General features: G+C 46.9%; 1 protein-coding gene across 1 annotated transcript in view; it reads left to right on the top strand.

Annotated features, from left to right (window-relative positions):
* The window catches only part of ltk (leukocyte receptor tyrosine kinase), a gene marked incomplete at both ends in the record, with an annotated part of 32,850 nt that extends 21,268 nt beyond the window's left edge, over positions 1–11,582 (top strand). Inside the window, 10 exons of the mRNA XM_083683545.1 lie at positions 1,685–1,871; positions 2,033–2,123; positions 4,154–4,218; positions 5,757–5,886; positions 6,518–6,615; positions 7,175–7,267; positions 8,478–8,579; positions 9,588–9,722; positions 10,135–10,225; positions 10,479–11,582. Coding sequence (XP_083539671.1) covers positions 1,685–1,871; positions 2,033–2,123; positions 4,154–4,218; positions 5,757–5,886; positions 6,518–6,615; positions 7,175–7,267; positions 8,478–8,579; positions 9,588–9,722; positions 10,135–10,225; positions 10,479–11,582 — 2,096 coding nt within the window. The remainder of the gene's footprint in view (positions 1–1,684; positions 1,872–2,032; positions 2,124–4,153; positions 4,219–5,756; positions 5,887–6,517; positions 6,616–7,174; positions 7,268–8,477; positions 8,580–9,587; positions 9,723–10,134; positions 10,226–10,478) is intronic.
* Positions 11,583–12,332: the final 750 nt, after the last annotated feature.

Below are 12,332 nucleotides of genomic sequence, written 5' to 3'. Positions count from 1 at the left end.
TCCCATGTTTTGATAGCTGTCAGCTGCAGTAAGGGGTTAGAGAAGGGGAAGGCTGTGAGTTTAGGACTTACAGTCAACTTAGGCTAAGAGAGAGCAGAGTTGTGGTGTCTGACTCATTCTGCATACTATAGAACATGATGGAGGCCTCCCCTGGTAGAACTCCACCAGCCTCCCCTGGTAGAACTCCACCAGCCTCCCCTGGTAGAACTCCACCAGCCTCCCCTGGTAGAACTCCACCAGCCTCCCCTGGTAGAAATCCACCAGCCTCCCCTGGTAGAACTCCACCAGCCTCCCCTGGTAGAACTCCACCAGCCTCCCCTGGTAGAAATCCACCAGCCTCCCCTGGTAGAACTCCACCAGCCTCCCCTGGTAGAACTCCACCAGCCTCCCCTGGTAGAACTCCACCAGCCTCCCCTGGTAGAACTCCACCAGCCTCCCCTGGTAGAACTCCACCAGCCTCCCCTGGTAGAACTCCACCAGCCTCCCCTGGTAGACATCCAGAGAAATCAGCATCTCTGCCTTACTGTGAAATGTATGTGTTCTCCTCTACAGTACTGTTTATGACTCATCTGCGGAGGAGTGGTTGTCTTATTCCTAAAAGATGACATAATATCAGACAGGGGAGGCTGGTGGAGGGAGAAGTCGGACAACGGGCTCATTGTAATACATGAAATGGAATTCATATCAAACACAAGTGTTTGATACCATTCCTCATTCCATTCCGTGCATTACAATGAGCCCGTCCTCTGATTTCTCCCTCCACCAGCCTCCCCTGGTATCAGGGTGGTAGGAGCAGGATATGGTTGATTACATCTGATAAACCTTTTGTCGGTAAGAGCAACAATCATGTTATTGTTGTTGTCATACAAATCAGCAGTACAGATGTTTTATTTGATATATACAGTATCTCTCGATGTTGGTCTGATCAACAGATATTTAGAGTTTGACTTGTGCACTAAATGTAACACACTGTGCCATGATTTAACTGTAACTTTGTACTTTTCCCCATGCTAAATAAAATTAACATAAACCTGTTGTTTTGATGGTGGAGCTGATGTATTTCTGTTAGGGAGTTCAGTGTAGAAATATGACCCAGGTGAACACAGAACATGTGAGGAGTTCAACATCCGACACACACACACACACACACACACACACACACACACACACACACACACACAGGTCCAGGGTCCTGTCCAGAGGTCCAGGAGAGGAGCGACCTCGGAGGTTAACGGTGTCTCTTCACCTGAGCTCTCCCCCATGCAGGGTGGTAGTCTGTGCACGGGCGGGCGCCCCCCCCTCCCTCACCTCACCCCACCTCACCCCCCCAGTCATGGTCCTGCCGGGCAGTGGGCATGGCGGCTTGATGGCAGAGGGGACCTCTTACCTCCACGCAGCGCCCCCCAGCCCCCCCACCCCCCAGGCAGACTACCAACCTGCATCGGGGCCGCCGGTCGCCTCCACAGGGTGAGTCCTCACTCACAGCCTGGCACTGCTACTGCTACTGCTAGTCACTGGAGGTCAAAGGTTAGACGTCAGGGCACAGTGACACACAGAGGGCTACTACAGTAACCAAGCCTTCACCTGCTCTCTCTCTCCTCTCTCTCCCTTTCTGTCCTCTCTCTCTGTCTCTCTGTCTCTCTCTCTCTCTCTCTCTCTCTATCTCTCTCTCTCCTCTCTCCAGTCTACTATCGTAAGAAGAACCAGCTCCATGCTGTGAGGCTGCGTCTTCAGAGTCCGGAGTACAAGCTGAGTAAGATCCGCTCCTCCACCATCATGACTGACTACAACCCCAACTATTGTTTCGCCGGCAAGGCCGCCTCGCTCAACGAGCTCAAGGAAGTCCCCCGCAAGAACATCACCCTCCTCAGGTAGAATATACTGTACCTCACTCTGCTGTATGTCCTATCCCCCCTTTTCCCACCCTCCTTTTTAAGAAGGTTATGAAAAACATATGTGTGTGTGTGTGTGTGTGTGCGTGTGTGCGTGTGTGCGTGTGTGTGTGTGTGTGTGTGTGTGTGTGTTGTTGCAGGGCCTTGGGCCATGGAGCGTTTGGGGAAGTGTACGAAGGACAGGTTCTGGGGATGAGTGGAGACAACACAGCCATGCAGGTCGCCATAAAGGTCAGTTCTCCTCCGGCTGTGTGTGTGTGTGTGTGTGTGTGTGTGTGTGTGTGTGTGTGTGTGTGTGTGTGTGTGTGTGTGTGTGTGTGTGAGTGTGTGTGTGTGTGTCTGTGTGTGTGCGTGCGTGCATGCATGCGTGTGTGTGTGTGTGCATGCGTGCATTCTCTGAAAGGATTGAGAGCAGAGTAGAAGACACATTTCCGTCGTAACAGACACACCAATAAAGTTCTATGTAGCTCAGGGCAGTGACAATCACAGCATTAGATTTGATAGAACAGACATTCCCATTCAAGTCAACACTCCCCAGTGGGTTGACTGAAATAGAGTTCTATATCTTTGATTAAGGCTGAGCTGACAGGGGACGGACCAGAGCAGCACAGTAGAAGTAATGTCAGTTCCATGGAGGACATACCAGTAGCTCAGGGGAGGCTGGTGGAGGTAGAAATCGTAGGACGGGCTCAATGGTTTGATACCATCCCCCCCTTTGATCAGAAGACATCTGACATATTGAATTGTTGATTGTTGCTGACTGCTGTTGTTGAGCGTGGAGCAAGATTCCAAAACATTTCACGATGTCAATTCTGACTGTATGCAATATAAAATTTGATTTGATTTGATTGATGATTCCATACCACGCATTACAATGAGCGTGTCCTCCGATTTCTTTCTCCACCAGCCTCCCCTGGTGTTTACGTAACATGTCTCTCAGCTATCTGACCTATAGCTTTAGTGTTCTATATCGATGGTCTGTTGCATGTAATGTGATAGAACATCTCATGCTGTTGACCTTTCTCTGGATGGATCTAAAGGTCACAGTCTCTTTGTTGTCATTGATAGATAGATAGATAGATAGATAGATAGATAGATGGATAGAAAGATAGATAGATAGATAGATAGATAGACAGATAGGTAGATAGATAGATAGATAGATAGATAGATAGATAGAAAGATAGATAGATAGATAGATAGAAAGATAGATAGATAGACAGATAGGTAGGTAGATAGATAGATAGATAGATAGATAGATAGATAGATAGATAGATAGATAGATAGATAGATAGATAGGTAGGTACTTTATTGATCCCCGAGGGGAAATTAAGGCGTTACAGCAGCTCACATCACAAACAACAACAAAATAAAGTGACAATATAATAATAGAATAAAATAGACATCTGAAACATTATATACAGTAAGAACAGTCCAGTATGATTTAACATCCCCAAGCCTGACTCAGAGGAGGAGGAGTTGTACAGTCTTATTGCGGCAGGCAGAAAAGATCTCCTATAGCGCTTCTTAGTGCAACATGGTTGTAGTAATCTGCTGCTAAAGGAGCTTCTCTGCTCTGCTACATTGTCATGTAGGGGATGGGAGGGATTGTCCATCCTCTGCTATTGGCCACCTCCTCCACAGTGTCCAGGGTGACACCGAGGACAGAAACAACTTTCCTAATAAGCTTGTTCAGCCTCTTGGTGTCACCTTCCTTGATGCTGCCCCCCAGCATACCACCTGCACTGGCCACCACTGACTTGTATATTTATGACACCACATGGTATATATATATGTTCCTTGAGATTCTCTATGGAAAAGAGTCACTGCTTTGATGACATATCACTATTTTCTGGTGGATATAATCATCTTAGAAACGGGTAATATAATATGTCATAAAGTGACTTCTATCTACTGCACTGAACATTAAACAAAGTAAAACAAGCAAACTTACTTGGACCACACAAGGACATCGACGTACAAACCAAGTTTAAGACTCAAGAAACATTGTCCATTCCAGCACTCCTCCCACTTTTCATTTTATCATTCGCCATTCCTTTATTCATATTCCCACAAAACATTATATGACATTCTGATATGATTCCATGTGAGACCTTTAGGGAATCAGCTGACGAGGCCGCAGTCTCTCTCTGCATGTGTCTATCTCTGCATGTGTCTATCTCTGCATGTGTCTATCTCTGCATGTGTTTTGGTCTGAATAGCACCTGATTGCCCCTGACTGTAGATGCCTTTCTGCTCCACAGACCCTTCCGGAAATCTGCTCAGAACAAGACGAGATGGATTTCCTGATGGAGGCTCTGATTATGAGGTGCGTTGGGCTGGAACAAACACTGGGCCCCATCCACATCCTGTCCCCTGCAACCTCACACACGCACGCACGCACGCACACACACACAGACACACACACACACACATTCCAAAACACAAACCAACATAACCCAACATGTGTTGGCCAGACATAGACCAAACCCAAATCCTATCATCACTTGGCACTCAGCTGGCTTTGCTCGCAACACTAGCAACTGCCATGTTTTGTTTTCCTTCCTCATCTGTCTGCTTGTTTTGGTAACCAGCTTCCCAGCTGTTGTTTTGTTTTGTAGTGAGTCAGGTAATTCATCGCCTTCACAGAGACAACAATTGTTACACAACACAGAGACTGATGGAATGTGAGTGCATAGCTAGCTAGCTGTGGAGGCTCCCTTTCTACTCAGAGAAAAGGTTGCATATCGCCTCTGAAACAAGCAATTCTGGTGACTTTTGATGGGAGAATAGCATAGTGGTTAGTGCGAGTCTAGGTAAATGACACAAGGCCTACAGCTGATTTACCCGAGTGCACCCGTCCGGACCCGATAAACAGCTCTGACCACGAGAGCGTTGCATATATTTGTCGCCTATAGTGAGAGAGAGCAACACACACACACACACACACACACACACACACACACACACACACACACACACACACACACACACACACACACACACACACACACACACACACACACACACACACAAACTCATCTCAGGGTCAGCAGGACTGTACACCCCAAAGCGAACGTGCGGTGCAATACAGTGTATTGTTTTCTCAGTTTGTTTTTGTCATACATGATTTAATTGTCCTTTATTGTTTTTTATGCTCTCTGTGTGGACATCACTCTTACTGTAACCTAAGGTGCTCTAACCCCTGTGTCCTTGTCTGTCTCTCTTTCCATCTACCAGTCCCTCTCTCTCTCCCTCTCCCTCTCTCTCTCCCTCTCCCTCTGTCTCTCTCTCTCTCTCTCACACTCCCTCTCCCTCTTCCTCTGCCTCTCTCCCTCTCCCTCTGCCTCTGCCTCTCTCCCTCTCCCTCTCTCTCTCCCTCTCCCTCTCTCTCTCCCTCTCTCTCCCTCTCCCTCTCCCTCTCCATCTCCCTCTCTCTCTCCCTCTCCCTCTCCCTCTCTCTCTCCCTCTCTCTCTCCCTCTCCCTCTCCCTCTCTCTCTCCCTCTCCCTCTTTCTCTCTCTCAGCCACCAGAGCATACTCATCATACAGTTTTTTTTTTTTAAACAATTTTTCTATTTTATCTTTTATTTTATGCACTTTGAAATTATTCTTGTATAATGAAAAACATTATTATGATTATTATGATTATGATTATGATTATGATTATTATTATCATCATCATCATAGCTCGTGTCTTGTCCAGGGGAGACTGGCAGAGTTAGAAATCGTATGACGGGCTCGTTGTAATGCATGGAATGGAATTAATCCATGCATTACAATGAGCCTATCCTCCGATGTCTACTTCCACCAGCCTCCCCTGGTCCTGTCCTGAACTAACCCCCAATGTGTCCTTGTGTGTTCACAGTAAGTTCAGCCACCAGAACATTGTGTGCTGCATCGGTGTGAGTCTACAGATCCTGCCTCGCTTCATCCTGCTGGAGCTGATGACCGGAGGAGACATGAAGAGCTTCCTCAGGCAGAACCGGCCCAGGACGGTGAGGGTTCACCTCACATGGCTCTCAGCTGCAGGGGAGGCTGGTGGAGGTAGAAATTGGAGGACGGGCTCATTGTAATGCAGGGGTGGAATGAGGAATGTGTTTGATACCGTTCCTTATTCTGTTCCATGCATTACAATGAGCCCGTCCTCCGATTTACACCTCCACCAGCCTCCCCTGCTACCTCCACCAGCCTCCCCTGGTCTTTACATGACATGTGTCTTAGCTATCTGAACTATGTAATGGCCCTGTGGGTCTGTGGTAGTGGGGTTGTTTACTACATTGTGGATGTGTTATTCAAGGTAATGTACACATCATTTGAGCTAATTTTATAGTTTGTTTACGTCTGTGGGTTTGTGGGTTTGTGTATGTGTGTGTGTGTGTGTATGTGTGTGTGTGTGTGTGTGTGTGTGTGTGTGTGGTCCCATTTTATAGCTTGTTTACGTTTGTAAGGATAGTGTTTTAGGTCTGTGTGTGTGTGTGTGTGTGTGTGTGTGTGTGTGTGTGTGTGTTTGTGTGTGTGTATAAAAGAGAGAGAAAGAGATAATATGTGTAAAATGTTTTGACATTACTTGTGTCATACTTATTGTGCATTTATCTTATCTTATGATTGTACGGTATGTTTCCTCAGAGTCAGGCCTCCTCTCTCACCATGTTGGAGCTGTTACACATGGCCAGAGACATCGCCTTCGGCTGCCGCTACCTGGAGGAGAACCACTTCATACACAGGTTCGTAACCCTCCCTATTACCATAACAAAATACCACTTCATAACCCTCCCTACTACAATAACAAAACACCACTTCATACACAGGTTCATAACCCTCCCTACTACCATATCAAAATACCACTTCATACACAGGTTCATAACCTAGTCTTTTTACAGTGAAGCAAAGTACTAAGTGAGGTGTTTGACCATTACCATTCCTCATTCCATTCCATTCCTCATTCCATTCCATTATATTGTATGCACTCACTGCAATGTAAGTCGCTTTGGATAAAAGCGTCAGCTAAATGGCATATATTATAATGAGCGTGTATTCCGATTTCTACCTCCACCAACCTCCCTGTTCTCTACGTGTTTGTGAAGTAGTGTTGGTGGACCGGAATGAAGTGGGAACATTACTAATAATGCCACAGTAAAACACCTCACTTTGTATTTGTCATGTATCATCTGTGTATCATCTGTGAGTCACAAGGAGGTTCGAGGAGTTTTAAACTGTTGTTTATTGTGTGTTTCAGGGAGGAGGTTTGAGGAGGTTTAAACGGCTGTTTATTGTGTGTTTCAGGGACATCGCTGCCAGGAACTGTCTACTGACCTGCTCTGGACCTGACAGAGTGGCCAAGATAGGAGACTTTGGAATGGCACGTGATATATACAGGTACGCCGATAGACTCATACAGACTTACCGTGTACTTCAAGTACGGTCATAGATGACTTGCTGTACTGTATATGAACAGCTGGGGCCAATTATGTTCACCCTCAGATGTAACACTGTTCTTTAAAAAATAAGTCAAAATCCCAATAAACATTTGTTAGTCATTCATGTACAACTGTACAGAACAAACAGAAATAGCATTCTAAAAGTAGAATTAAGCATTTTGGCTTGGACATAATTGTTGGCACCCAAGAGCTATTACTTCGTTGAACAGCCTTTGGCGAAGATTACTGCCTGAAAAAACCCTTCTTGTAGCCGTCAGTGAGCTTGCTGCACTTTAGGCAGGTTTCTCTTTTCTTTTAATAATTAAATTGGCCATCAGCAAACATGGCCAACGAGCTCTAATTTCGTTTCATCAGAACATTTCGTCACCAGACCATTTTCCCAGAAGGATTCCCGGATGGTTCTGTGTACCAATTAAATGGAATTAGAGCTTTTTGGCTCTTTTTTTTATATTTTACAGATGACCAAATGAAACATTCAGTGAAAAGAACACCCTGCCTAAAGTCAAATATGGGGGTGCCAACAATTATGTCCAGGCCAATTTGGGTTTTTCTAGCTAAAATGCTTAATCCTAGTTTCAGTATGTTCTTTTTTTGTTCTGTACAGTTGTATATAAAATTAATAAAAGTGTGAAGAACAAACATTGGTTGAATCTGTGCTTATTTTTGAAGAAACAGCACTAAATCTGAGGGTGCCAATAGAACTGGCCCCAGAGTCGACCTGGCTGGCACCCTACCAGGCATTATGGTGTCATCTACAGGACAACGGATACCCCAAGGCTGTTTGCCTTCATGCTATGGGATATTTTAGATATGAGATGCTGGATGTGTGTCTGTGTTTAAGTCTCAGCTTACTTGTGGGATCAGTCCAGCCCTCCGCAATGCAGGATACAATCATCATCTGTACTATATTTTGTATCAGGAAAGGCTGGTGGAGGCAGACATCGCACAGGCTCATTGTAATGCATGGAACGGAATGGGGAATTCCTCATTCTACACCATGTATTACAATGAGCCCGTCCTCCGAATTCTACCTCCACCAGCCTCCCCTGATATGGGTAAAAAAGGGTAACTTCTGCTGCATGTATGAAGAACCAATGCTATAACCTCCAACTATTGAACAATATGCCATATCTGATTGTCCCCTGCAGAGCCAGTTACTACAGGAAAGGTGGCCGTGCCATGCTGCCAGTCAAGTGGATGCCACCTGAGGCCTTCATGGAGGGCATCTTCACATGCAAGACAGACACCTGGTAAATGCACAGACAACAGTACAACAAGTAGAAAAATCAATCAGTCAATCAGTCAAATATATTTGTATAGCACGTTTCACACAGACAAATGTCGCAAAGTGCTTCACCATAAAAACAATACTAAACAATAGAAACAATAAAAACAATACAAACAATATGATCTAACACCAAACCATAGACCTCCAAGGAAAAGCAAGCCAAGGGAAAAAATGTGCACATCTAATTCATCAGGTGCAGGACAGAAGAACGTATCAAAAAGATATGGAATGGAATGGAAAATGGAATGCACCCACGGTGATTTAATTCAGACGCATCAAAACCTTGTCTGTTTGGGAGCATACCGTAGTTTGAACATTACTTTTTTCTTTAAAGACACTAACACCCACACAGGCCCTCTATAGTGTGTCTGTAGTGTGTTTGTAGTGTGTCTGTAGTGTGTGTAGTCTGTCTGTAGTGTGTTTGTAGTGTGTGTGTGTGTGTGTGTGTGTGTGTGTGTGTGTGTGTGTGTGTGTAGTGTGTGTCTGTAGTGTGTCTATAGTGTGTGTGTCAGCAGTGTGTCTGTAGTGTGTCTGTAGTGTGTTTGTAGTGTGTCTATAGTGTGTCTGTAGTGTGTCTGTAGTGCGTGTAGTATGTCTGTAGTGTGTCTGTATTGTGTTTGTAGTGTGTCTATAGTGTGTCTGTAGTGTGTGTAGTGTGTCTGTAGTGAGTCTGTAGTGTGTGTAGCGTGTCTGTAGTGTGGTCTGTTGAGTCTGTAGAAGAGACACATGTATCCAAACTGCAGAAGTAGGATAAGGTTTCTCCTAAACACTGTTCCCAGCTAAAGTTATGTATTTCCCTGGCTTATAAACAAGGTTAGGATTTTGAGAGGGGAAAGCCAATCTTACTGTGGATCTTTGCTTCAGGACAACTCCTCCCTAGAGCCTAGTTGAATGATGATGAATGCATAGGCTTTACTATAGCACCCACAGTCCCCTGCCTTGGTTCCCTGATCTCTGCCTCCCTCTGCAGGTCGTTTGGAGTACTGCTGTGGGAAATATTCTCTCTGGGTTACATGCCCTATCCCTGTAAAACAAACCAAGAAGTGTTGGAGTTTGTGACCAGTGGGGGCAGGATGGACCCCCCCAAGAGCTGCCCCGGCCCTGTGTGAGTTGTGATGTGTTAGAAGGATGTCATTGTTTCTCTTAATGCAACATCTTTTGTATATACATATTGTGGTTTTAAATGATGTATTAATTTCTGTGTTTTACTGTGTTGTATTTTTTGTATGTCTTGTTTTGTAATTGTATTTGATATTGTGGACAGGGTGCACCTGCAAAAGAGGCCTTGGTCTCAGTGTGTTTTCCTCTGTATAAATAAAGGTTAACTAAAATACACATCAACTAAGACTAAGACTACAGGTTTTCAGTTCATTATTGTTGCTGCAGTACCTTTATCATTCACCCTCTCCTTTACAGTTATTTGTAGTCAGGAATGCAATTATGTCTGAAGCTTCAGACCCTTCAGAGAGATATTCCATCGTCTACTAGTTGATGATCTCTCACCTTCTCCTGTGTAGCTACCGGATCATGACTCAATGCTGGCAGCACTGTCCTGAACACAGACCCAACTTCTCTACTATTCTGGAGAGGATCAACTACTGCACTCAGGTAACTACTGCTGGGAAACTGACTTCCTCCTTTCCTTCCTATTTTCCCTCGCTCCCTCCCTTCTTCCTTCCTCCCTTCCTTCCTTTATTTCATACTTCTCTTGTTCATCCATTCACCCTCCTCCTTCCCTCCTTCCTCCTCTCGCTTCCTTCTTTTTCCTTTCTTCCCTAATTCCTTCCTTCCTTTCTTTATTTCATACTTCTCTTGTTCATCTAATCACCCTCCTCTCTCTCTTCCTCTATCTTTCCCCCAGGACCCAGATGTGATCAACACTCCCCTGCCTGTGGAGTATGGTCCCACCGTGGAGGAGGATGGAGGGACAGTGATCCGCCCAGAGACCTCCGGCAGCCTGACTCCTCTCCTGGTGTCCCACTCAGGTCCCCTGGATCCCTCCCCCCAGCTCAGCACCCTGGCCCCCAGCCCGCTACCCCCGCCCCAGCCCCACAAACCACGCCTCCTGCTCCAGAGACCCCAGCAGATGCCGCAAGAAGTGACCTCATACCGCGAGGCCCTAGAGCCCTCCTGGGCGGAGGCTGTCCCTGCCCCAGGGATGGGGGCGTGTCTTGGGGCCTGGCTCCACCCAGAGCCCATCCCCCTCCACCACAGACCCTGTTCCAGAACCAGCTCATCTTCGGGGAGCCAGAGGCTGAAGAACAAGACCAAGAACCTGTGGAACCCCACCTATGGATCGTGGGTTCTGGAGAGATCCGGCCGGGGGAAGACAGCCCTGTCTCATACCCAGTCCATGCCCCTGTCCAGCCCCACCTCCAGCACCAGCCCCTCCGCTGCCCAGTCTGCCACCCCTGCAGAGGGCACTGACTCTGGGTGTGATGGTAACACCAGCCTCCCAGCCCCCAGCCTCTGTTCCTCCTCCCCCTCCCCGTCCTGCCAGACCCTCTCCTTGGCCCCCCAGAGCCAGGGCGCACCCAGCCTGTCCTGCCGTAAGAGCCCAGCAGGGGGAGCCAGCGGGGGGCCAGCTGTCAGCATGGACCTGGCTAAGCTCCAGAGCTTCCCCTGTGGCAATGTCAACTATGCCTATGACGAGCAGAGCTATGAGGCTGAGAGCCTGCCTCTGGTGGTTCCCAAAGCCCCAGAACCCAGCCCCAGCACCAGCTCTACCTCTACCGCAACCCCCAGCTGCAGCTTCTCCTCGGGGGCAGGCCTGGGTCTGGGTCTGGGGCTGGGCATGGGCCTAGGCCTGGGCACGGCCTCCTCCTGTATGCCCAAGCTGCTGTTGAAGCGCCATGCCAGCTACGGACACGAGGACGTGAAGAGGCACACCAAGCCTGAGAAACCCACCCGGGACAGAGACTCTGGCTTCTCTCTGTCTGAAGACCTCAGTGTCACTCCTGTCTAAGACTGCTGGGTGTTCTAGAACACCCGAACATTCCAGACACTGGGGTTGTATAACACTAAAACATTCCGGACACTGGGGTTCTAGAACATTGAAACACACCCTGTCTAAACCTGGGGCTGTAGAACACTGGAACATACCTAACTACTGAGGTTCTAGAACACTGGAGCACTGGAATAGACCTAAATACTATGGTAGCAGAACTCTGGAACACACTCCCAACTACAGGGGTAGCAGAACACTAGAACATTAGGATTCACCCATCCATGGGGTTCTAGAATACGGGAACACACACCCAACTAACTGGGGTAGCAGAACACTGGAACATACCTGACACCTCACTGTCTCTACACTGCAGGAGATGGCAGCCATTTTGACTAGATTATATGTCCCAAATGACACCCTATTCCCCGTTTAGAGTTTTACCTTTGGTCAGGCTGGCTCCATAATAGTTCAGGAGGCCGGGCACATTTTTACTACAAGTCTAGGCACTCAGACTTCTCCGTTTGTACCATTGCCATGGAATTCATACACTGGAGTAACTACAGTAGGATCTTCAGTTATGTCAATACTGTGAAACTAGAAGAGGGCTTGGTTACCTGCAGGTGAATTGCCTGCCTCCTCTTGTGTGGGTATATATACTCACGGGCCACTTTATTAGGTACACCTGTTCAACTCCTCGGTAACGCAAATATCTAATCAGCCAATCACATGACAGCAACTCAATGCATTTAGGCATGTAGACATGGTCAA

This window comes from Argentina silus (genome assembly GCF_951799395.1).
Source record: "Argentina silus genome assembly, chromosome: 13".
In the NCBI taxonomy this organism is placed as follows: domain Eukaryota; kingdom Metazoa; phylum Chordata; class Actinopteri; order Argentiniformes; family Argentinidae; genus Argentina; species Argentina silus.
This window is presented reverse-complemented; position numbering and strand designations above follow the sequence as displayed.